Consider the following 27,759-nt stretch of genomic DNA (forward strand, 5'->3'; position numbering starts at 1 on the left):
GGCTTCGCCGCGCTATTCAGAAAAAACGACGCGGAATGCTGTCGTCGAAAGTGGTGCTGATCCACGACAATGCTCGGCCTCATTGCAGTGCACGAACCAAAGCAGAACTCAATTCTTTCAAATGGCAAATCTTCGGACACCCTATAGTCCAGATCTGGCTCCAAGTGACTATCACTTGTTTCCAAAGTTGAAAGTGTTTTTAGGCGGAAAAAACTTTTTGGGTGACGAAGACCTCAAAGAAGGAGTAAAAACGTGGCTTCATTCCTTGGCGGCAGAACAGTATAACGTTGGTATAGAAAAACTGGTGCCACACTACAACAAGTGCCTTGACAGTTCCGGCGATTTTGTAGAAAAATAGAGTAAGTTTATAAGTATTTATAAATAAATTTTCATGCTCTTATCTTTTGTTTTTATTGACTTATAACAAAACGTTCTTTACTTTCTGGACGACCCTCGTAATATACTGATTCCATGTTCACCGTGAGCACCCATTCATAAGGAATGTTATGACAAAGTTTTAACAATATTAGCCGTCCTGAAATCAAAATCTATTGTTTTCTATTACACTTTTAACCTACACGAATTTCATTGTGTTTATGTTAACTTGTGTAGTATAGTAGACTGTGTCTCAAATGAGTATTTAAAGTTTTATCAAAATCGATTTGTACGTTTTTAAGGTACAACTATCCATAGATTGGTTTTGTCAGCACATTGGTGTGGCTTCAAAAATAAGCGCAGCCTAAGCATGAGGGTTGTACTGAAGTATAGTAGACCATGTATTGAATGTGTATAGAAAGTTTTATCAAAATCAGCTCGTACGTTTTTGAGGTACGGCCATCCATATGTTATTTTCAAGTATTTGACATGTAAATCGATATATCTCCGAAAATAGGCGTGGCATAAGAATGAGGCTTATATTGTAGTATAATAGACTGTGTCTAAAATGCATATAACAAGTTTTATCAAAATCGGCTTGTATGTTTTTGAGGTACGGGTCCATCTCTAGGGTTTCTCAGAACTTGTCTTGTTAAATGAGTGTAGTCGTGAAAATGGCCGCTATAAATGGTGATTATTATCATAAACATAGTCTTTGTTCATTTAAATCCTTAGTTATAGTATTTATCTTCACGTTATGAAATTAATATATATTTTGCATGGGTTAAGTTGATGAACTTAGGTCCAATTATTATGGATGGAATCTATCAGCCAGTATCACGTCGGCTACAGTTGGTGCAGATAATTTTAGTTATTGTTCAAATTAATGACTATCGGTTGAATAGATTGATGAGTATAATAACTAAATATTTATTTATTTATTTACGGTAACACCATTAGTACATGGAAAAAACAATAAGATATTCTTATATCCAACAATAAGTTAATGAAAATGATCCACATTATAAATTATTAACAATGCCAAAATAAACTGCTACAACATAACAATAACATATAAAATAGACTACAGTAGAGTCCCGTTAATCCGACCTAATTGGGACCGAGCCCTATTCGGATTATGTGATTGTTCGGATTAGCCAGAATTACAGAACAATACGGTTTTAAACTTGAGATTGGGTCTATTTTGTTATAGAATTATCAACATTGTTTATCAAAACACGTTTTCTGACTGTTGCATTGTATTTCTTGACAAATAAACGTGTTTGCGAATACTAAGTACATTTACCGTATTTAGTGTGAGAGTTCTATTGTTAAGCAATGTGAGTCATCCAATAAACTCTCTTCGATGTGACAGAAGACAATAACTGAACTTATGTCTTTTAACAATTAATATTGTACTCAATAATAATATCAGTACTGTACGTCCAATTTTTGTTTGATTTCACTTCTTAATACAGTAATTTAACTCATACTTAACCTATAAGTTTCAATTTGGTACTGTATTTAACTTAATTATTTATGTACTGTACCGTACACAATGTGTCTTAATAAAATACTGTATGTCTATTTAATTAAAGTTTTCTTTGTTTATGTACGAAATGATGCACCCATTTTCATTTTTTAAGTAATTAGTTCCTATAACTGTTCATTATCGTTATAAATAATTCCTCCTGGACCTGTTCGGATTAACCGACGTTCGGATTACACGTGTTCGGATTAGCGGGACTCCACTGTATATAGAAAATAACAATAATAGCATAGCAACAATAATAAATAGTAACAGTAATTATACAATCAATTATACATCCATCTGCACTTACACAAATACTACATAGGAATAATTTATTACAATAAAAGGGGAAAAAAAGAATCAAATGTATGCATGTAGAGAAGAGTAGAGGAAAAAATATAAATAAATAAATAAATATATACACATATTACTATGAGCCAGGTGTCAATGTCTACAACAAAAGAAAATGTTTTTTCAGGTGCATAACACTATCACTGAAAAAGTCATGCTGGGAGGAGACGAGGTTTCCAAGTCTGTGAAGTCTCGGGATAGTGCTGTGATGTACATAATTGGTTGAGTAGACACGACGGCAGAAAGTGTGAAGGGACCTGGTCTGATGAGGCACTCGGAAGTCGATCCGCAACAATATAATATGAATATTGTATGATACTTTCGATATGTAAAAAAGCGGGTCCGCTTATCATACTCAACCTTCAGTGATTATCTTACATAGCCTATGTGTACCAAGTCCAAAACATCCATTTTGCATTTTTTGCCTTTACTATTATAAAAATAAAACCCACTTGATTTATGTTTATTTTATGCTACTAGGCATTTATTGTTAAATAACAACCATAATAATAGCTTTTAAGCTGTTTACATAACTCATACATACTGTCTAAAATGGCTTTAGAGTTTCGGAACATCATTTTATATAAGGGTTAAAGAACAAGGCCCAAACTTTACAATAAAACATAAACCTACATATTATCTTTTATACTTTGTAAAAAATGCACATCAAACTTAATAAATTTAACATGAGCGATACAATTAACACAGGTCCATAAAGTAAATAAAATCATTACTTAACCTAAAACTATCAATTAATTTCTGGATATACTCACTCTCATTACTTGGTCCATCTTGATTTGCATTAATCTTTTTCTTGTTTTTATTTCTCTTCTTCTGCATTACAGAATTCTTCTCAATAGACATTACTTTATTCAAAGAAAATAAAGCACAAAACAACAAAACAGAAGTAAACAATCACTCGCGTGTTCAGTCTAACCTACAATATAAAACAAAAGACTAACGAGAGGCAGGCACTGAGTGTGACAGTCGCGTAGTCAATACAACATTTTAGTACACGTGAGTTTTTCTCATGCAGACAGTGTATTAGGGTATTATATCCATAGAATATACAAGCCCATGAGAGAGAAGCCATAGTATAAAATCCCATATTACCTAAACAATTATATTTCCAAAGTTACGAAATGTAGGATATTACACTGGTCAAAAGTAATAAAAACTCTACTTAAGAGTGATAGAATTTCAATATTTCCCAAATTCCCAACTTTTCAAGAAACAGCCTCATTTTGTCGAAAGAAATATATTTATTTTCGATAGCACCGGATGAGGAATAGGTAAACAAGTCTTGAAAGGAAAGATTAAGTGGAAGGAGACCGCCGTTTGTAAAAGGTCAAAAATCAGAAACCTGAAGAACTAGATTAGTTTATATGGGTCTGTAGTGTTAACTCCCTTCTTGTGAATAGTCAAAAAGAAACACCACACGCTGGAACAATCGCAATAAAAGCAAATGTAAAGCCAAACATTAGAAAACAAATTTATTATCAGTACAACTGCAGTTTTGTTGAAAAAAATAAATTTGTAGAGGGGTTGTTTCTCTTTCATTGATATATTATTCAGTGTATTAAAAGTTTGTATGAGAAATTCGTTTATCTAAACACGTACTTCATAAAATCGTATAATAATTGTTATTTATATTATTCTATACAAGTTTACAGTAAAATAATATTTTTTGCAATAGATTTCCACCATTTACTATTTTCTGTTTTACTAGAATAATAAAATATTGTATTTATATAATATATTTATTTCATAAATATCACTTTTATTTCGTTACACAATATTATTCTTTAAAACATTCAGAAGATTAATTTTTTTTTTACAAAACTATGATATTTTCTATTAAATCTCACATAATAATCAATAGTCATAATACATATACAAGTTTGTGGTAAATTGTAAATAGTATTACTTATATCTAATGTTTATTATATTATAATTGATTTGTTTATATTGTGAGTTTTTTTTTAAGTAAGTGGAAGTCAACTGTGGTTATTTATTTAGACACTATTTTAGCATTATTGATATGGTTTTGTTTATTTTTGTTTATTTTAGTTGATTAGATTGTATTTATTTGAGCTGATGGATCTATTTTGTGTTACTGTATGTTACTTATGTGGTCATATATAGCCCTTTTTTCGAATAATGTTAGTTTTAAGTTTTGAACATTAAAACTACACGGTGAAGTTGGAAATGTTTGTGTGTGTTGCATAAAAGGGTTGCCTGCAGTGACGCAGCCACGGTCTGTCGGTCGCGGCCCGTGGGTTGTGGTGCTGGCGTCTGACGGTGCTGCTCCGAGCCAGCGCGTGCTTCCGTCAGCCCTTCCAAATCTTCTCTGCTAATCTCTCACTCCTTTCTCAAACTTCTTAAAGGCAGCTCATGTCAATGCACAATCTCTTTATGGCCACATTGATGAATTTCGTTCCATTTTTCAACCATCTCCTGTTGACATTATTCTAATTTCAGAAACCTGGTTGAAACCTCACTTAAGTGACAGAAGTGTCGAGCTTCCAGGTTTTAACCTGTACAGAAATGATCGACTGCACAAAGGTGGTGGCGGGGTAACTGTGTACGTCAGGTCACACTTCCTTGTCTCTGTCCTGCTATCATCCGATACATCCAGAGGTGGACGGCCAGAATACATGTTTCTGGACGTCTGTGTTAATGGAGCACACATTTTAATTGCTGTTTGTTACAGAACTCCTCACCTGGGCTACATGGCTGAGTTCGAACATGATCTTCTGGGTTTTTTCGCTCACTACAGTCATGTTATTGTGATGGGAGATTTTAATACTGATTTACTTGGACCAATTACTTATGACCAAACTTTTTTAACTAATATGTTTTACTCGTGGAACATGACCATACTTCCTCTGCTAGCCACTCACCACACTGAGACTGCCGACACCTGGCTTGATATCATTGCTGTCTGTGACCAAACCCTGGTTGCGCACCACAGGCAACTTCCTGCTCCTGGCCTTTCCAAACATGACCTTATTTTTCTTGCTTATAAACTAAGAACTCCCAAGATCGAACCAAAAGTTATGTTTTATAGAAACTACAAAAATATCAATCGATTTTTGTTTATTTATTTTTTATTCCCTGCTTATCGATGCTTCTCTAACTCCATGGCATGAGGTCACATCGGCTGATAATGTGGACATTATGGTATCAAAATTTAATTCATTAATGAATGGTCTTTTTGATAAACACGCTCCATTTGTTTCAAAAAGAGTAACCAAACAGCCTGCTCCATGGATCTCAGAATTTATTCGACACCTTCAGAAGCAAAGAGATAGAGCTTTCCTTAAGGCTAAGCGATCCAAGTTACGTGATGACTGGGCTGCATATAAAAAATTAAGGAACAATGTGCAACAACAAATTAGAAATGCCAAGATCAGGTTTTACTACTCTTCCCTGTCTAAAAAACAATCTAGCAGAATTTTATGGTCAAAACTAAAATATCTTGGAGTTGGCAAGCCTAACACTTACTCCCCGGTTTCCCTTAATCTCGATGATATCAACAACTTCTTTGTTGAGATTCCTGTTGATCAGTCTGGGGCTCAGGAGTATATCTCCGAGCTCGAAGGTGCTACTTTTGATAAACCTGAGTTTCAGTTCTCTTTCACTCCGGTAACAGAGACAGATGTGTTAAAGTCTATTATAAGGATGTCCAGTAACGCAGTCGGGGCCGATGGCATTTCTATAAGGTTAATAAAATATACTCTTCCAGTCACTCTTCCAACTATCACTGCTATTTTCAATAAATCTCTGGCTACTTCAATGTTCCCATTGACATGGAAGTCTGCTTTAGTTCGCCCACTTCAGAAATGTTCCTGTCCACAAAATCCTTTACAATTCAGGCCAATAAGTATACTCCCTGCTTTATCAAAGTGTTTGGAGCGGATTGTTCATCAGCAAATTTTCAATATACCTTGAAAGTAATAACATTTTATCAAATTTTGAATCTGGTTTTCGCTCCAACCACAGCACTACTACTGCACTTCTAAAAATAGTTGATGATATACGCCTTGGAATTGATAAGAGTCAGGTAACAATTTTTACCCTTTTCGACTTTTCAAAGGCTTTTGACTATGTTTATTATCCCCTTCTCCTCATCAAACTTAGGAAGGATGGTTTCTCTTATGGTAGTGTCAAGTGGGTTGAGTCTTATCTTTCGGGACGACGCCAGTTTGTCAGGTCGGGTGAGAAGCAGTCGAGATGGAGACCAGTCACTCGTGGAGTTCCACAGGGTTCAGTCCTGGGGCCACTTTTATTTTCACTGTACATCAATGACATTACTACTCAAATTACTCATTCCAATTTTCACCTATATGCAGATGACTTACAAATATACCGCCACTTTTCTATAAGGGACATACAAACTTGTGTGACTCTCATGAATTCCGATACTGACGCTGTTACTCACTGGACTTGGGAACATGGACTAAAATTAAACGTAGACAACACTCAGTGTACTATGATAGGTCATTCAAAGCTTGTTCGTAAAATTGACTTTACTACGGCTCCCAAATTAAAACTAAATGACCAAGAGCTAGAATACTCAGAGAAAGTAAAAAAACTAGGACTTGTTATTGAAAAACACTTAAGATGGACTGAACAGGCTTCTTTGACATGTAATATGGTCTTTGCTGGTGTTCACTGCCTCAAGCGGCGGCTGGCTTCATATCTACCACAGCAAGTTAAAATAATGCTGATAAAGACTCTTGTACTGCCTCACTTCAACTACTGTGACATAGTCATTAACGACATGAGTGTGGAGCTTTCAAATAGCCTCCAGCGTGCTCAAAACTTTTGCATTAGGTTCGTTTTCAATCTCAGACGTATTGATCACGTAACGCCCTTCTTCAAACAATTATCTATATTAAAATTACAAGATCTTCGAGACTACCACTCACTCATTCTGTTGCACGCTCTTTTAAATACAAATTGTCCCAGTTATCTTTCAAACAACTTTCAATTTATGTCTGAAATAAGTGAACGAAGTACAAGGAGGGGTACATCCTTATTATCTATACAAATTCATCGAACAACTACCTTTAGTAAGTCGTTTACAGTTTCTGCCTGCCGATTGTGGAATGCCTTACCTATAAACGTCAGAGCCATTGATAAGCGCGCTCGCTTTGGGGCGGAGGTCAGGGCCTTGATGCTGGGGGCTCAGGGGGTATAGCGGTTGGCGGCTTTGGAATGAATAAATGATTTATTCCTTCCACAAACAATAAAGTTAATATTGAAAAAATGAACATCTCGGAATGTGTTACTTAGGGCAACTGAATGCAAGTTGAATGAATGCGTGTATGTCTTATTATAGTTTTGTAAATATTTATAAAGTTACATTAATTATAGATGTTGTTTTTTTATTATTTTAAAGCTAAGATTCTTTTAACGTATAAGGTAAATAAATAAATTTATTTTTAGTTATACATGTATATGTATGTTAGTTTAATTTTTTTACGAGGTTAAGTGGTAGAGAGGACTTTATAGTCCTAACTTCGCCTCTAATAAACATATTTATCATTTCATTTAATTTAATTTCAAACCCATTTACAAATACTGGTTGATCTCCTCGGAATTAAACACGAAACCTCTCAAGTAGAGTCCCAGTTTGTCCATGTGCTATGAAGAAGATAATTATTTCTGTACAGGCACTCAGTTGCCAGTTGATTTCTCCATAGAGCGCAGTCCGAAAGTAAAAGTACCCGTACCTACGACAGGAGTTTTAGATAGCGGCGTATGTAGAAATTTATAACAGAGGGGACTGATATGTGGACAGGGTGACCAGACGTAAATTCCTAAAAGGAGAACTTTTGGGGTGAAAAAGAGGACATTCAAGCAAAAAAGAGGACAGTATTAAATATTCAAAGTTAAATAAACTTTGTGAAAAACATTTATTTATACATTATTAAAAAAAGTACACTATAAAATTAGTACTGTATTTGAGCATGCAAATAAAAAAACCCAAATAGGATTTGATTTCACATATAAATTGAAAAATCAATTGTTATTAAAGAATATATTGATGGATTAAAGTATTATTTGAGGTTATTATTTTGTATGTGGCATAAGGTTAATTAATTATTGTTAGAATTTTTCTCTTTAAACATTTTAACTGATTTGAACCCAAATGTTTAGAACGACATTAAAAATTAATTTTGTGAAATAATTGGAATTCGTTTATTCATTACATATATATATATAAATGAAACTGTTCGTGTTCAAGCATCACTCACAAACGGCTGGACGGATTCGCCTAATTTTTTTTTTAATTTGTTCGTCTTGATCTGTAGAAGGTTCTTTAATAGGATACTTTTTATCCTTTCCCGATTCAGGATTCCGCCCCCATGGTTACAGAAATACCCGTAAGAAATGCATTGCAGCAAAACATATGTTATTAAGTGAAAGAGTCTTTTCAAATTTTTAAATCAGCTGTTCACCCTGTACGTCGGTACATAAACATATATAATGCGACAAAAAATTGTTGTTATTTTTGACTAAGTAACTAAGTAAACATAAATATTTTTGCAACGTTTCTATGTAAACAAACATTTTTTGACATTTAAAACGTGTCACAAATGTCAAATGTAGCTTTGATATAAACGTGATTTGAATATCTTTTTTACAATTTCCAAGAATTCCAGTGTTATTTTCCATCAGTAAAAGGTTTCCACGCGAGCGGAGCCGCGGGTTTTAGGCTAGTTACATTATAAGTAAGCTATACTAACATAAACACATACAACACTCAACCTACAATTGAATCTAACAGCAGTTCACATGCCATGGTACGTGTGCGCTGCAATAGGTTTCTATTGCCTATAAATGAGGGGCAATGCTTAATCTTGTGCAATTACAACAATAGGGTGCATTCTTTACAATTAATGAACTAAACTGTTGAAAGAGGAACAATAGAATGTACAAATCATAGTACTGATTTTGTGTCACTAATGGAAATCGTTCCAAAGATAAACACTGGCCATGAAGTTTTATGTTGATTTAAAGTTAAATGTAGCTTTCACGAGACAGATAAATCGGTTCACAAATTAAGATTATGAACTGGGTAGGCTATATTGTCTGAAGCATTTCGAAACTTGATGACTAAAATGTAATCGACATAATTAAGGTTCATTATTATTATTATTATTTAGTCTGTTATTTTTCCAGTAACATTGGATCTTTGCATCGGCTATATCATTGTTATATTATATATATATATATATATATATATATATATATATATATATATATATATATATATATATATATATTTTGTACTGTCATTGTTAAATATGTTTCCTTTATATATATTTTTTAAGAATTTATGAATTATTTATTATTTTATTCGGTACAGTATATGTTCGCAGTACGAATGTATATAAATTAAGTTATAAGACAATATAATTAGAATCTCCTGATAAACCCTCCTCTTGTAATGATTGTTATTACTTTGAAGTTTGAATTACTAAGGCCGTGGGTGTTAGTAAGACCACATGGTCGAGTTACGACAACAAACCGTGTTGTCTGTTTGGTTAGAATTAGATTTTAGGTTGTGTTTTTATCTTTATTTTAATGTGAAAGTTATTATATTTCTTCTTATTACTTTGTGTTTACCTTTTTGTGTTTTGGCGATGTATGTGATTAATTTAATCCCCATTTTTTAACCCATAAAAGTGCATTTTGTCACTTATAACCACAAATAGGATCACTGACACTGTCACGTAAATATGCCTAGTTCTAGTAAAATATTTCTACCTCATCGTGCTTTGGGTTATGTGAGCAATCATATTCCTTTAGTAGTGAGATATATCCATAGACGAAAAGAAAATGTAATTGTTACATGTGTAGGTAAATCATTCCATTCTTATGGAAGTACACATTTAAAACTACTGGCTGTTAGTGATTTACATGCAGATGATATTACATGTATGGCTGGAGATACATTTCACGTTTATACAGCTAGTTCAAACAATGTTTATGCTTGGAGGAGGGGTACTGAACTAAAACACACATACTCTGGTCATGAAAGACCAGTTCATGCCCTCTTGCCTTTCGGCCCACATCTCATATCTGTTGATGAATCGAGTGTTGTTAAGGTATGGGATATTAAAACGGAGGAATTATATTTAGAGCTGAACTTTGATAATGATGTATTTCAAATAACAACTGTATGCCACCCTTTTACTTACCTAAATAAAGTTTTATTTGGAAGTCAGCAGGGTTCTCTCCAGTTATGGAATCTAAGAACCTCTAAACTCATTTACACTTTTCCTGGATGGGATAGTCCAGTAACGGTACTTGAACAATCTACTGCCATTGATGTTGTTGGTATTGGACTAGAAAATGGGAAAATAATATTACACAATATTAAATGTGATATGACAGTGGTAGAATTCACTCAAGACTGGGGACCAGTCACATCATTACACTTTAGAAGTGATGGCCCACCTATCATGGCTTCTGGAAGCATGGCGGGCCATGTAGTATTTTGGAACTTAGAAGAAAGAAAAGTTGCATCTCAGCTGTTGAGTGGGCACGATGCTGCGATTTCTGGTCTGTATTGTTTTCCAAATGAACCTCTGATGGTGACATCCTCACCAGATAATTCTATAAAAATCTGGATATTTGATATGCCTGATGGAGGAGTGCGATTACTCCGGTTAAGGGAAGGTCATGCTGCTCCTCCATCCTATATTAGATTTCATGGAGCAAATAGTCAAAATATTCTGTCTGCTGGAGGTGACTCATCATTAAGAGTTTTTAATACAGTTTCGGAAACTGCAAATAAAAGTTTTGGCAAAGCTTCATACAACCGGAAGTTAGCGAAGAAGAAGGGAAAACATGATGCGCTTAATTTGCAAATGCCTCCAATTGTTCAATTTACTTCAGAAACCACACGTGAAAAAGAATGGGATAACATAGCAGCAGTTCATCTTGGTTTGCCAATTGTTACAACTTGGTCATTCCATAAACAGAGAATGGGTGACTTGAAACTTTATTCAAACAATCTTCAAGGTGAAATTGTGAAACGACATCTGACAGCCACATCAATTTGCCTCACACATTGTGGAAATTTTGTTGTCATCGGTTACAGTTCTGGAAATGTGGAAAGATTCAACATTCAGTCAGGAATCCATAGATTCAGCTATGGAACACCACAGTGTCACAAAGGACCTGTCCGAGGGGTAGCAGTAGATCTTGTAAATCAGATGGTAATATCTGGAGGTCAAGATGGATATGTCAGATTTTGGTTCTTCAAATCAGTAGGTAAGAATCTTTATTTATAATAGTCTAAAAATGTTATGCTATACCATCGTACAATATACAAAACAGAGAATGATGTATTATATATTTTATATTGAGGTAATTTTATACAATTCACATGTTACCAAAATTTTGTATAGGCTGTTTCAGAGATATTCTATACACAATGCATTTCTAAAGATGAAGAAACGTGAAGATAAGTTACAAAGTTGAGGTATTTGTAGAAAAGTGATGGTAACAATCCTTATCGCCTATTAAAAGTCTGCTGCTGAGCTAGTTGGATTCATGGTCAGACCCTCTAGAAATTAAATTAATTTTTTTACTTGTAGGTACACTTATATATGTTTTTTGGGTACTTTGGGATTATATCGACCACACCAGTATGAAGAACACAAAAATATAAATTTATAGAAACAAACATGATAGAACAAAAAAACAACTCTTCAATTACAAAATTACAAACTTACAAGCATTTCCAGGTATTGTGATCGGTATTGTTGTCGCTGTTATCTTATCTTTCTCGAGAATCCTGATTACGGCAGGGCGCGGCATCACGTGATTTGCACGGTACATCATTGCCTTTCCATTACAATTCAATTTATATTTCTGATTAGCCCCTCTAGAATTTGATATTTTACTGATAGGTACTATCTCGAGGGATGTTTTTCTTTCGTCGACATCAGCAGCACCGAAGGTGCTGCCGAAGCCCGCGCTGATGGCCGGAGGCACTCGCATTTTGGGTGGCGGAATGTGATCAAGAATAAAAACAAGTTTTGAGTGTTTTTTTAATAAAAAGTTTAGTTTGGTAAATGTTTGTTTTTGTTGAATTTTTGTGTTTGGAGAAATGTAGAGGTAAAACACGGAAGTACAACAAAGCGATGCACACCAGCTGAACGGGCGGCGAGACTCTGCAATCACGTTATCTACTAGACGCTCGACTTTGACCTCTGTCTGAGGATGGGGAGGTGTTTGCGATAAGACAATTCCTGTTTTATATTGACGAAATATTGTTCTACGCTAATCTAGTAATCAGTAGAAACGAAATGTCGAATAACGATTCATGTCTGGGTGTGGTCGGTATAATCCCAAAGTACCATTTTTTTACTTGTAGGTAGGCTACTTATATCAAGGAATGTTTTTTGTTCGTTGTCATCAGTGTGTGGCAGAACCTGTATTGCTACAGCCCGTGCTGATGTCCAAAAGCATTACCATCAGCACAGACCGTACAAAGTGAATAGGCTAAAAAACAATATAAAATGATAAAGTTTTACAAATTAAAAAAAAATTAGAAAAGAATAAAAAAGAGGGTTTAAAAGGTTGTTTAAAGGATTAGTTGAATGGGCTGGTTGTAATACACTATCAGCATGGGCTGTGCTGCTTCACGCTAATGGTGATGGTAAACAAACCTCTATAACTATACCTACCAGTGAAATATCTACATTTTAGATCTATTCACAAATGAGTGATAAAAATTCAAACAAATTCAAGGAAATATTTTGTTATAAGTAGACATAACATTTTTTTTCTTTGTGTATGTCTTAATTTCATTTGATATAAAGTAACATTTTACATGCTTAACCCTTTGAGTGCCAAGAGCCAATGTAATCGGCCTGCCAGGTACAGTAGAACCCCTCATAACCGGCCTCCACGGGACCGAGGCCATGGCCGGTTAAACGATTCGGCCGGATAAACCAACATATTATAAAAACGATAATTTATACCTATTAATAATATGTAATTAATAAATACAGTCAAAATTAGTGTTTAAATCTCTTTTGGGATTATTTGTTATAAAAATACACACGTCTGTAAAACGAATAAAAAAATTTATTGTATAAGAAAAAAGTGGTTAAATATTAACATTAAAATACAGTACATTCGTGAATTCAGATAACATAAATTAATGTGAAATAAAGATAGAGATATAAAAATTTACTCACAATAAATTTGCTTTGAAGATTACATTAGGCCTTATATAGTCCGTAATTTTCTGCTGAACTTTGTCGTCCGTTGTTTTTTTTGTAGGCATAGTCTCTCCACTTTTTGAATAACATAACGTCAACAGCTGTTGAGTGGTCCTGTTGCTCTATGTAGGCTAGTGATGTCTGAAGTGCATTTCTCGCCTCCTCATGGCTTATTTTATCTTCTTCCGAAAGTGTCATCATCTGATTTTTTCTGCTTCTTCATTTTCATACTCTTCTACAACACTCTGCACGATTTGTTCATCACTTAGATATTCGTTTTCCAAATTCATCATCCACCAGTTACCCATTCCTGAACATCTTGATTTAAGATTTCTTCACCGCCAGTTAATGCTAACTTCGTCAGGTCATTTATAAGTTCTGCATTACAATTCTCTTGCTGCTCATCTGTTACCTGGATCAAATCTTCATTGACTGTGCCATTGACCAATTTCTCAATATCTGGCCAGGCCTTCCGCCAAGACTTGACAAATGTTGTACTGGGGATTTCATCATATGATTCAGCAGTCATATAGATAACATCCTTTATGTTAATTTGCTTCAGAGCCGAGACGAGATCCACACCGTCAGTGTCCATTTTTCCTAAAATCTCAGACAGAAGTTTGCGCCGATATCGCCTTTTCATACATTCGATTACACCCTGGTCCATAGGTTGGATAAGACTTGTGACATTGGCAGGTAGAAAAAAACAATTTTATTCCGGGAGCATCTTCACACTCTAGTTCATGGGGATGGGTTCCAGCGTTATCAAGCACTAAAATAGCTTTTTCTGGCAACTTATGTTCCTTTAAGAATTTCTTAACTTTAGGAATGAATTCGTTTACGAACCAGTCAATAAAAAATGTATGAGTCCCATCCACGCTGACTTCTGGGCACGATAAACCACAGGAAGAGAAGAAACATTAATGTGTTTGAAGGCTCTGGGTTTCTTAGATTTACCGATGACCAAAAGTGGGAGTTTATGCTCCCAGATGCATTTGAACACAGGGGCAACCGTTATACGCTCTTTGTTTAGTTTAAACCTGAAGCTGAACTTGAAATCCCCAACAGAGAACGTCTTTTGTGGCAAACGTTTGAAATTCAGCCCCGGTCCTCCGTCGATGTTATAGACCTGATCTGGGACAAGCTTCTCTTGTTGTATCATCTTTGCCAGTTTGACCACAAATTCACTCGCCGATGGTGCATCTGCTGACATTTTCTCACCGCAAATATTTACAAATCTAACTCCATGTCTTTTTTTCCAGCGGTCTAGCCAGCCATTACTGGATACGAACTCAGTGTTTACTCCCAATTTTGTATATAAAATCATAGCCTCTCTCTTTAAAAACTGGTCCTGAAATAGGAGTGCCCCTTCTTCTCTCTTGTAAAAACAAAGCCATAAAGCGTCATCAACCATCTCATTGGAAGGTTTTCTCAAATACCGCGTTCGGATAAAACCTTTTCACTCTCTATTTGTGTACAATAGTCCATCAAAGTTTTTTTCGATTACGACGCCAGTCATTAACCGTGCTCTTTCCACGTTTAGTTCACTACATTATTTTGGCCACTGATTCGCCTTTATCAATTCGTTTCGATCGCGTTAAGTTTTTGTTCCACTGTCACCACGTTGCGTTTTCATTTTGACGCACTCATTTTTTTCCTTTTTCAGTACTGTACATAAAAACAAACACTGCAACACAATACACAACACCTGACGAAACAAAAGAATTGTACTGTACTGTACTAACCGCACTGGAAATAATCAACGAACTGTTTAGAGGTTAAACCTACTAGCTCAACTGAGGACAACACAGCTACTGAAAAGTAAAACACAAGAAAATATAAACAAACAGATATACCAAGATAACGCACGAGTCGTGGGAGACTAGTGCGTGTAAACTGCGCGTCTGTAATCCGTGGGAAATAAATTTCGATATGGCTTCCGGGAAGTGCCGGATAAACCGAGGTGCGGTAAAACCGAGGCCGGATATGAGGGGTTCTACTGTATGTCGGAAAAGTGCCAAGGGCTGATTAGATTGGCTTTTCGAGTGTTTATTATTCTGTTACTAATTGTACTAATTGTTGAGATATAACATTTTATTTAGTTTCAAATTAAAGCTAAAAAATATACGGCAAAATGCACACTTCCACAGTTTGTTATTTCATAGTATTCATTGTTGTATTGCTGTTGATATCTCAAAGGCATTGGCAGTGAGCCTATCCACATGTGTAACTAATTGTTAACTTTTGTAATAAACTAATGTACAGTATTGTATATAGACTTTATTGAATAAGTATAACTGACAGACTACTATAGATAAACCGCTAGCAAAGAAACCTGTGCAGAAGCAAATTTCTAATGGGGGCAAATTTCTAGGGGCCCTCCTCCGGCGGGCAGTAGTGGTGGAGAGTGGGCCCATCACCTTCTTGTACCTGTTTATCAGCTTTGTGGATCGTGTCTCACTCGCACAGTTTTGTTTATACTGAAGTTACTTTATCTGCTCTATAACTATATTATATTTTGTGTGCACGCATATGTAAGTGTCTCAGTCTAAGCGTAAAATATTAATTGAACACATTGAAGTAGCCATAGACGTATCCGGGAGCTTGTGTTTTGTTGTGAAGTTAGCCGCACAGTGGCAGTGGCCAATAGAGAGTTCGGTCTTGACCTGTACAATTTGAATGGGTCAGTCAAGTGAACGAGTAATCTGGATCAGAGTGTTTCAAAGACCCGTTCACCACAAACATTTTGTTCACTTTTTCCTGCCAACTGAGTAGATTTGATTTTTTTTCAAATCATATATTCAAATCAGATATATTATTTTTAATGATTGTTAAAACTTACAATATTATTATAAAGTTCATTTAAAAAACGCTTATCCATGAAAAATAGCTTAACATCATATGGAACTAACTAAAACTATAGGTTACACTAGGTCCCCAAAATTGTTCAGTCGTTACTTTCGTTCACTACTAACCGATTAAGAATAAAACCGTAATCGTATAACTCAATGGGGGGGGAATAGGGAGTCTGGGTATTATTATGAAAAGTGGTGGGAAGTTAATCAGTTGGATTTAAAATATCTAGTTATTTATAAAAGGAAATTATTTTCAGGCGAGCAATGTATCTGTTTAATTTTTAGTAATTTATTTTAAACATTTGTAAGGGAATAACCTTACTTATGATAAATCAAAGACATACCAATCAACCAAGTCCATTGATTATAAGTATGAACATTTAAAATATTTAGTAATATATCTGGTAACTTACAATTAAATTTTTTTAATCAGTTTTAATAGATATATTATTTACATTTAGTAGATTCCTGAAACAATACATTTATTGTTATATATCTATCCATTCACTGTACGATATGCTGTTTCTTCCTCTATTCGAACACTTTTTTACAAGCAGATCCTTTCGTTTACTCGATCATTACGTTCATTCGTTCCTTTTGTTTGGTCAACACCATGACCGGAATACGATAACACGCTCTAGCGGGAAGGCTCAGTAACTCTGTACTGACCGGTTCAACTGAATGAATCGCAGCAGTCAACGAGACCGACTGAGCCGAATCAATCAGATGATCCAATAATTGTAGAAATTTAATTAGCTTAAGACCAGGTAATTTGCACTTTCGTCATTTTTGAAAATTGTTCTAACACATCACGTTTACAAAATAATATTATAAATATAAAATTGCTATTTTTAAACATTCAAGGTCTTAATGCAAAACACTGTTCTAGAAACTTTCATACAAAATGAATTGAAACCTATATGTCATTTGCTTATCAGAGCATTTCTTAAACAATCAGTGGTAGCAACTTCATTTTCCAAATGGTTTTTACTGTGCTTCTGCTTTCTGTAGAGCAAACCGGATTAGAGGAGGAACATTAATATTTGTCCCACAATAATTTTCATACAAGGCCTCTTGATGTTGCAGAATTTGGTATAGAACTTCATTTTTGAAGTAACCGCTGTATTGTTGGATAAATTCAAGTTAATTATTGTGTCCATTGTAACCATTCAACTGATGGTGACCATAATATTTTTCTCAATAAACTTGAAAATCTTTTATTATATTTAACTCAATGGGCCAATTATACAATAGTTATTGGAGGCGATTTGAACATTAAATTTGATATTACAAAAAACAAACCATCTGTTAAATATTGATGCAGCTAAAAGACTAAACAATTCAGATAGTAGTAATGACATCTACAATATATCCAATAATCTGTTAAAGAGATTGATTTATACTTTTGTTGAGCCACTAACACTTTGCTTCAATATGTTATGAGTCAGCGTATTTTTTCCGGAGCAACTGAAGGTGTCCAGAATTTGTCCAGTCTTTAAAAAAGGTCCCTATAATGATCCAAGTAGTTACCCCGCCCAAATTTCGGTCATCCCAGTCTTGTCTAAATTACTAGAACTACTGGTCTATGACCAAATAAGTGACTATTTAGAAGAAAATAAAATTTTAAGTCCATCACAATTTTGGTTTCAGAAGAGGTAAAATCCACTATTGATGCCATTGACAAGCTAATACGAAATATACTGTCAACTTTTGAAAATAAGGCCTTTGCTCAGGCCACTTTATGTGACCTGAGTAAGGCCTTTGATTGTGTAGAACACAGTACTCTTTTAGCCAAATTAAAGCATTATGGAATTCATGGAAGTGCCCTTGATTTTATAAAATCATACCTCATCAATAGAACACAAAAAGTATACATCAAAGGAAGTTGGTCACAGGAAGTCCAAAATAGAGTACGGTGTCCCTCAGGGATCTGTACTTGGACCCTTACTTTTTATCATATATATAATGATATAACATTGGCTGTTGATGCTAATACGCTTCTCTACGCTGATGACACAACTTTTTTTTCAATAGTAGTAATAACCTGAATGAACTAAAGAAAATTAACCGACACCACAATAAACAAGGCATCAATATGGTTTAAAGAAAACGGTTTTTTAATTAATGAAACTAAAACTCAAAACATTTTGTTTACTTTAAAATCAATTCCTGAAAATAGTTTTAATTTTGAATCAAGTAGTGTAATCAAAATTTTTAGGAATTCATATTGATAATAATCTTTCATGGGGACCTCACATTGATTTTCTGTCTACTAAATTATCTAGAATTATTTTTTTATTGAGACGTCTATCTTGCTGCATAAGTGAAAATTATGTTCGGACTGCATATTTTGGATACTTTTCAGTCAATTTTGAGATACGGATTAATACTGTGGGGAAATAGTGCTAGAGTTCAGGAATACTGGTGCTTCAAAAGAAAGCTGTTAGAATTGTTGGTAAAGCTGAATATCTTTATCATTGTAAACCTGTTTTCATTAAACCAAGGAATACTTACAATAGTTAATTTATATTTGTTTGACTTATCTGTTTACATTTTAAATAATAAGGACTTAATAAACCATACACAAAACACATAATTATAACACAAGAAACAAAAATAAACATTTTAATTGAATATTGTCGACTGAGCAAATCTTTGAAATAGTCATGTTATAATTGGCTTGAAGGTGTATAACAAATTGAAACATTTGATAGAAAAATACCCTCTTAAAATTTATAAAAATAAACTTTATGAATGGCTATTAAAAAACCCTCTATATAATATTGATGAGTTTTTTTTCTATTAACAAAATAGACTTTTAATGATTGTTTTAAGATAAACTCATAATATAACTAGTATAATTATCAACTAGACAATTAATGTCTTATATTGTTATATATATAATATTTATGTATTATACTTATTAAATATTATTTAGAGACAATGCTACTTAGTCTGTAGCTGAATTAGACTTTGTCAATGCATGTAACATGTTTTAACGACAAATAAACGAATTTATTATTATTATTATTATTAATAGAGTGAAAGCAAAGCAGTGATGGGGATACTGGGAGATGGTGGCATCACAGTGTCAGATGGGTATTTACCCCACCCTGCATGAACTCAAATCACCCAGGTTCTTTTTTAAGCGGTTTACCTATAGTAGTCCATTTTCTGTGTGGTGGAACATTATTAATTGTTTTGACAGCACGTCTGTAGCAAACTGAAAAAAATGTGGTGAGTCTTTTATTTCGTAATGTAAATTGAAGTAAAGTGGATTTAATTAATTTTTTACAAAACTATGTACTGTTAATGATTTTGAAAACTTTTTTCTCATTCTATACATGTGAACTCAGCTAAAAAAAATATCAATTTTGTTAATTTCATACTGTTGGTAAAAGCTGTTTGCCAAGTATGATAGTTGGTTTCTATACAGGTACAGATGTTAGACATTGCGCACTAAAAGACTTAGTTATACAGGTACTTACTTTTTTAATTTTGTATATTTGTTCCTATTTATATAGAAAATAATATAAAAGGTGCATAAAAATAAATAAACAACATATATCACATCTTTGTGCTTCAAACTTGAAAAAAACATTACAAATTTAAAACGTGTTTAAATTATTTTTTGTATTTCAAAATGTTTACATGTGCTATCATTCAAATAGATATTTTAATTTATAGCCCAGTTTTCTCCTTACATAATTCAACAAAAATTATCTTGTTATGTTTATTTTTGATAAAGTTATAAATTATTTAGCGGAACACTACAAAAAAATCCAAAAGAGTGCTTGGCACTGAGAGAAGTGAACTGTCAGAAATGTTTAGTACTGGCAGTGCTATCCCATCAAAAGCACTTGGCACTCAAAGGGTTAATGACAAACATGAAACACATTGTGGGTGACAACATGTATTCATTAGGTACCTACATTGATATAACAATATTCTCAAATTAATTCCATTTATCTGTTGATGGTGATACATTTAATACATTTAACTATAACATTACAAAATAACAAAACCAACTATGGCCTACATATCAGAAAAACATTACAATAATTACAGCTTGCCCGGATAGCAGTGAGCAACCGCTTTTGTGAAATGGAGGAAAGTATTTTCCCCAGTGGTACTCTGGAACCAAACCCACGTGTGTATATAGAAATTATCTCACATGATTTCCTCATAATGATCACTATTTATAAATTCTCCAACAGTTCATTACTTCTTGCTGTTTATTACTTACATTAAAAATTACTAAGTTGAAATTATATGTTTAAACATTGCAATATTGATTCAGATAAAAACAATCAATCCATTTGATAAAAACAATTGAATAATGAGTGCAGGCCACATTAAAGTCCATCCTTAAAAGATGATAAATTGTGTTGGCTTCAGTACATGGACTGGTGAATTTGTTTATATTTATTTTTTATATGGTTTTAAACAAGCAACTGAATTATGCCTGGTATTAACTCATTAAACTATGTGCTGTTAATATACTTTCTTTAAAGTAATTGATGTTATCATGAATTTATATTTTTAGACACAAAACTGTAAAACTGTTTAGACACATTTTTTCCATTTACCTCTCAACCAGAAAAATTATGGTCTATTTTGGTGTTTTAGTCATTTACATGAGATACTTGTATATAAAAAAGCTGTAAGAATGAATTTATATTATACATTGAATACAGCTGCCTCCAGTTGTTGTAGGGTTAAAACTCGTTATTTGTGTGCTACATTTTAAGTGGGAATGCTTGGTTTTTTCTAGACAAGTCGGCAATGAAATCGCTGTCGGTTGGGGAAGGAGTAAACTTTTTCCACATGCACAAAGAAAGTGCCATGCTGTGTGTCAGTCTAGATGACTTCTCACTCTCCGTGGTGGACTTGGATACGAAAGCAGTGGTCAGAAGATTTGTGGGCCACTCTGGGCAGGTGACAGATGTTACGTTCAGCCCAGACTCTCGTTGGGTCATCTCAGCCTCTATGGACTGTACGATCAGAACTTGGGATGTCTACTCTGGACAGTTGGTTGATTGTTTCCAGGTGAGGAAATATGTATAAAATATAGTAGTTTATTTAGTGCATCAGAGACGCCATATCTGCTATCTTTAGGAAGCATATTATATACACCTAAAATATGCCTATTTTCGTTTCAAAATTACATTTATTACATTGTATGTGTGCTAATGAATTCGACTTTTTGCCTCCTGTCCACGCTGGGCTAATATAGTTCAATTGTATACAAAAATCATAGAATATTGGAGAAAAATTCCAGTTATTTCACAGGTGCATATTGAGACTGATTTAAAATTTAAGTCTTAAATAGATCATGAGCTTGGAGTATCTTTCAGTGACTATCATTTATCTCAGAAGGGTAATAACGACGTTCAAAAGAAATATACCTCCTATGACCCAATTTTTCTGTAGGAAATCGCGTGCGAAGGCGTGGGTCCCTCTTATGGGACTACTAGTAGCCTATAAGAGTAACAAATGGTACTTTGGTATTATCCGGAGGCTACTATTTTTTTAAAGTTTTTCTCACCCGGGACCTATAAAACATTTATTAGAAATAACAGACTTTATTTGACTTATTGTGATAATAACATATTATTATGACGATCGGTTCTTGTTTACTGCCTCCCGAAAGAAAGCAATGTTGGCGAGAAGGAGACCACTCAGTCCCTCCTTTTGTCTATATTTTAGTAAGCTATACATATGTACGTATTATCAATATAAAAAAGTAGTAGTCGACATTTATGAGCACACATGTGATATGAGCTTGAATTTAGGTAATAGAAGGATGTTTTTCTTGTTTCGCCAGAAGTGTTGGTTGCACCACCGACGCTCGTAATGATGGCGTATTTACAATTCCTTCTTTTCCGACCTTATATCATATGCCAGATCATCCTACATGATCTGACGTCAGAGAAATTAGACGATCTGAAACATGATCGCTGTATCGTTTTAAAATTCTATTATCTCAGTTCCATGGTTGATTTTTTCCAATGGCAGCTTTCTGTATATTATACATTGAGAAGAACTTATGAAGCCTCAATTCTGAAGAATTACATCTCCAGATTTGTTCCTCTTATCATTGTCAAAGTAAATAAGTAAGTTTCAGGCATATCACCATTCGGTTTGTCTATTATAAATTTAGATTTCTGCCTCTGAGAAACAGCTGTGATTTATTTCATAATTTTAAAACTTTTAAATGGCCAACAAAATTATACACACATTGTGTAAAAATTAATTAGTAATAAAATATACAAGTAGTATATTTTGTTGTATAACTAACTAGTTATTTACTGTATTATATCCATCATGCATTCTAAAAATTCAAAGCTTTTCTACATGTATTTCAATGTTTTGACTTTTTGTCAATATGCGGGGTGGTATCAATGGTTGTCAAAATTCCCATATAAATACAAAACACAGGATAAAAACAACACGTGAAAAAGTGTAAAACTTATAATAGCCTTAATATATGATCTTATATCATGTACTTACCGCTTGAAGCACGCTTGACAAACATTACAGAACGATGTACAATCGAATGTACCTGACGCATGCATGTAATTTTGTAATTGTTGATGCAATAAAGATTATAATGAAATTCTTCAAGCCACTGTTCGCATGATTATGGCATTGTCAGATGCACCTATCATATTAGATTTTTGAGAATAGCACAAACCTTATTAATCATGAAAGAGGTCTGCAGTTGACTGGACAAAACTATCCAGTGCACTATCTATTGATAAACAGATGATTGTAAGTTAGGTGGCTCCACTTTGTTCTGGAGGAGAGTGTCAAATAAACAGTTTGAATTATACTGGATCTTTTCATTGAGAACATTATTGTGTTCATGTTGCCATTTTGAAATGCTTTATGCATTTCAAACTTCTCCAAAGTATTGATTTGAGTTCATTACCACCAACATGTAAAGTATATCCAAGCCATCTTTAAAAATCATCCATGAAGTGACACATGTTGACTAGTTATTGAGTTAGGTTTAATTTTTTCATAACCTTTAAATTTAAAGAAGACTGCTCAATATAAAAAGTGAAATAGTCTGCACTTTTTATTTTATAAACACAGACTGTTCTTCCGCATATAGCGTGTTTAATGTTTCCAGGAGAGAAAGTTGTTGGTTCGATTATTGGTAATAAAGAACAAAACAATACCACTACTCTTTAAAACTCTTTGTACGAACCATTTTAAATTTTATGGCTGTATTTCAAACTAATCGTGGGTGTTTTATCTTCTCAACATAAGTAATTCAGAATAGGTCTCTTATTATGTTCATACTTAAATATCAATTTGTCAGTCTTGTTGCTCATGCCAACTGTAAAAAAGCTTGCCTTTGATGCAAAGCCTGATAGTAACATCGAAACCCATATAGCAACACTATGAGTTTTTGGAAAGCATAACAGAGGTTTTACAGTAAGTACTATGCCAGTAAATATTTCCGGCGTTCAAAAGAATATAATATATATATATATATATATATATATATATATATATATATATATATAATATATTAAATTAAACTTCTGAAGAGAAATATCATAAACAGAGGAAGAATTTAGAAACAAATTAATGAATAATAGACAATTTATCAGATTGATAGATGATATATATATATATATATATATATATATATATATATATATATATATATATATATATATTCAACAACATTCTTAAATTGTAGGTCAGTATTTTCTAATTATAGACATTAATGGTTAAACAGAATTCAAAGACTATCTAAAAAGCAACAGACATGAAATTTTTTTAAATAACAGCAATAATAAAAGCAGAGCAAAGCTTAGCTTTTTACAACTAGGCAATTATTCATTTGGACTGTACTAGTCTACAACTACTCTCATAAAGATGCAGTCCTCAGCCCCGTCGCTCACAGTTACCGCACCATGAACTCTTTGAGTGTGGACTGACAAGTCCGTGTCATTAAACTGTCTCTTAACCTTACTAATGCTTGTTATGTCGCCAACACACTGTACATATACTTGCCCTCTATGATGAAGTGCCTTGATTTGAATGTGAATTATTTAGAAAAAAGCTTTTAAGAATATACTGTACAAATGCACATTATTGATTAGTATTGATTGAGACATGCAAGATTAGTTTTTCAATATTCACTTTTTATTTCAAATGTTTATTACTTGTAGCTCTCATAGGATCCCTATATTACTGATAGAGTACTTACCACTTTTTAATTCAAGGGAATTACTTCTGTTATATGTTGTATAAAAATTAAATACATGTATTCATTTTCATTATAATCATAATGTTGTACTCTTTTAGATTAGAAATAGTGCACTGTAGTATTTTTCTTTGTTAAGGACAACACACTTTTATTAAGTAAGCTTTGGAACAGCTTAATGTGTTGCATACGTTTAATTCTTATTACTCCTCTTTTCATAGGTTGATGCAGCCTGCACTTCGCTGACCATGTCACCCAATGGAGAGTTCTTGGCTACATCACATGTTGATTACAAAGGCATCTTCCTCTGGTCTAACCGCACTCTGTACAGTCTAGTCTCCCTCAAGCCTCTGTCAGCAGATAGTGTATTCCCTCTGGTCAGTCTGCCATCCACTGCATCCGGAATTACTGACCAAGTGGTAGACCAGGAGAGTGACAGTGATCTAGACTCTGAAGATTTGAAATTGGAACAGATAGAAAACATGATAACATTCTCCGGGTTGCCTTCGTCGAGGTGGCAGAACATACTGGATATTGATGTTATCAAGAAGAGAAACAAACCTCTTGAAGCTCCTAAAGTTCCAAAGGCAGCACCGTTTTTCCTACCTACCCTTCCATCTTTGAATTTAGAGTTCGACCTCAGTGCTTTTAAAGAAAACGAGGATGGTGTTAGAACAGTAACATTGCAAAATGTTAGAAGAAATCTCACGCCCTTTGCAAAACTATTGATGGACAGCAGTGACTTTCAACCGGTTATCGAGAAATTAAAATCACTTGGTCCGTCTGCGATCGATTTTGAAGTGAATTCGTTGGCCATGGAAGGTGAGGACTGTGAAGCGTTGTTGTTGAAGTTCATGCAAATGCTCAATCACCTCTTGAGGTCGAGTAGGGACTTTGAGCTGGCTCAAGCATACCTCGCCTTGTTCCTCAAAGTGCATGGAGAGACTGTTGCAACCACCTCTGCCCTCTGCAGCTACATGGACGAACTACAAGAAGCACAAGATTGCGGTTGGCGAGAGCTGCAAAACACCATCTGGTACACGCTGGCTGTAGTGGACTTGAAGCTGAAGGAGGGTTCTGGTGGTTTGTTGTCGAATACTGAGCGTTAACAGACAATCTGTATTTCCATAGACAAAATATGGAGTGTAATGTGGGCATATTATATCATTTACGAGTTAAACTCGTAACATTTTGTAGTAATTTTACCATCAGTGACTTAGTAATAACCTAATTTTACCTTACTTTTTATTTTATCTTTCCTATTTTAAAGGTAAGATTAACTAGCTAAACAGTTTAATTTGTCAGACAATCTTTAGTTAATCTTAATGCACATATAAATGATTGATTTAAAATTTTCAGGTATACATAAACTTGTATTAAGAGGATTCTGATAAAAATGTGCATTTATTTTTGAAAACAGAATAGTAATTGTTTTATTTGTACAGAAAAATTTATGTTGGTTGTACAGAAAAATTTGTGTTAGTTTGGACAATTGCATGAAAAATCATAATATTTTGTAACTTAAATAAACAATCAATTGTAGTTTTAGCAAGGCAGTGTTTTAAAATGTCTTTGAACTTACAATGGAGAACTTGTGATCTTCAAATAATTTTGCATTGTTTTGTATAAAGTAAATATACACAGTCTAAATAGTTATAAATCAATTTTGTATATATTGTGAATATTCATGTACATATTGTATGTATTTATTTTATTATTAAAGAAATTGTCAGCAAAAAATATTTGTATTAATTTATCATGAGCCATAATCTAGTTATGCTCTAAATACATTCGTAAAAATCTGCTAGTGGTGAGATAAGTAAAGAAAACTGAATATTAAGACTTTTTTTCAAGCCTGATACAATTAAAACCAAACCATTACACACATTAGTAATATCACTGACTGATAACCAGATAAAAACTGAAGTCCAAAACTTTAAGGATCTGTTTATAGTTAGCTGATACTGATGTAACATTTATGTTCATGATAGTTGGTGTTGTCTGTCAAGATTGGAAAAGTCTGATTTGAGAAAAACGTTATCTTTCATAATTTTAAACCTTTAATATCCATCTATTTCAACCTCCACCAAAACTAGCATGGCTGAAAATCAGTTTCATTTTGTAGGAGATTTTTCTTTATCGATTTATAAAATACCAGATAGCTTGCTTATACAATGCAAATTTTGGCTCTCAGCTCTTGTACTAATAGTGTCATATGTAAAGTTAATAATATCGTCTTCTTGTCACGTGCAATCACTACATGCAGAGTCTAGTTGTCTTGGCTCATAAAAATTTCTTTTCAGAATAAAAGACTATGCACCAAAAGGTATTTGAGGCCAGTTTTTAATTGATATGATTAATTCCCTTTTTATATCCTCAGGGACCTTATTTATTAGACCAGCACCGACTTTTTATGGTAAATGCTGAGATATCGTCACTGTATGGCATTGAAATTGGAAATTGTTCCAGCCTCTAGTCTTATACTGATGAAGGTCCCTGCTCCGAACAAAATCACACTTTATATGGCAGTATAGAAAGAAAGGTCCCTTCAAATACATAGAAACAGGGCAAGGTCAAATCCAAACTTCCTAAAAGAAGCTCTACACGAATTTCTGTGATATTATCTTCTTATGATTCTCTGCCTTTTTGTGCAGCCTGAAAACTTGTTCTATTTTGTGTTTGGCACAGCCTCCCCTCTCCACACTTAAACCATAAGCAAAATGTGAATAGATGAGGCCAAAGTATGCTGTCCTTAAGACTGAAGGAACTGAACTTTGCTAGGCTCATCTTTAGTAGTTTTAATCACCCTTCTATATATACTTTGGCAATTTCTGAAAAATGTTTTGAAGTTTTTATTTTGAGTTGTAATAAATATATAGTGAAAGAATTTTCGTTTTCTCTGGAAGGGAGAATTCCTTTGGTTAACCAGAATTTCTTTGTAGGTTTGAAATTTTTTTATTTTTGAAAGGACATGAAAGGTTTAAATAGCAAGTAAAACGGCCAATAAAAGCCTCATACATGTCATTGACATTTTCAAAACTCCAGATGGTCATTTTCAACAATTTGTTGAAATGGCATATGTTTTGAAAATAAAATTAAAAAATATTAAATTAAATTTGAAAGATAATTTTTGAGTTTTCGGTTTACATCCCTGAATCACAACCT

General features: G+C 33.7%; 2 protein-coding genes across 2 annotated transcripts in view; one reads left to right on the plus strand and one right to left on the minus strand.

Annotated features, from left to right (window-relative positions):
• The window catches only part of LOC124362947 (ATP-dependent RNA helicase HAS1-like), a 50,601-nt gene extending 47,383 nt beyond the window's left edge, over positions 1 to 3,218 (minus strand). The window contains exon 1 of the mRNA XM_046817846.1: positions 3,031 to 3,218. Coding sequence (XP_046673802.1) covers positions 3,031 to 3,121 — 91 coding nt within the window. The 5' untranslated portion in view covers positions 3,122 to 3,218. The remainder of the gene's footprint in view (positions 1 to 3,030) is intronic.
• A 6,549-nt stretch (positions 3,219 to 9,767) lies between these two features.
• LOC124362949 (WD repeat-containing protein 36-like) lies at positions 9,768 to 26,441 on the plus strand. The gene is made up of 3 exons (XM_046817847.1): positions 9,768 to 11,551; positions 21,142 to 21,416; positions 24,816 to 26,441. Exons 1-3 carry the CDS (start codon positions 10,012 to 10,014, stop codon positions 25,701 to 25,703), a joined length of 2,703 nt encoding a protein of 900 aa, XP_046673803.1. The 5' UTR covers positions 9,768 to 10,011; the 3' UTR covers positions 25,704 to 26,441.
• Positions 26,442 to 27,759: the final 1,318 nt, after the last annotated feature.

Source organism: Homalodisca vitripennis, chromosome 5 (genome assembly GCF_021130785.1).
Source record: "Homalodisca vitripennis isolate AUS2020 chromosome 5, UT_GWSS_2.1, whole genome shotgun sequence".
Taxonomy (NCBI): domain Eukaryota; kingdom Metazoa; phylum Arthropoda; class Insecta; order Hemiptera; family Cicadellidae; genus Homalodisca; species Homalodisca vitripennis.

Excerpts from the sequence above, each read along its gene's own strand:
- LOC124362949 (XM_046817847.1), top strand. The coding sequence starts at position 10,012 with ATGCCTAGTTCTAGTAAAATATTTCTACCTCATCGTGCTTTGGGTTAT. Across the intron at positions 11,552-21,141 it reads TTGGTTCTTCAAATCAGTAG|ACAAGTCGGCAATGAAATCG; the intron begins GTAAGAATCTTT and ends GGTTTTTTCTAG. Across the intron at positions 21,417-24,815 it reads AGTTGGTTGATTGTTTCCAG|GTTGATGCAGCCTGCACTTC; the intron begins GTGAGGAAATAT and ends CTCTTTTCATAG.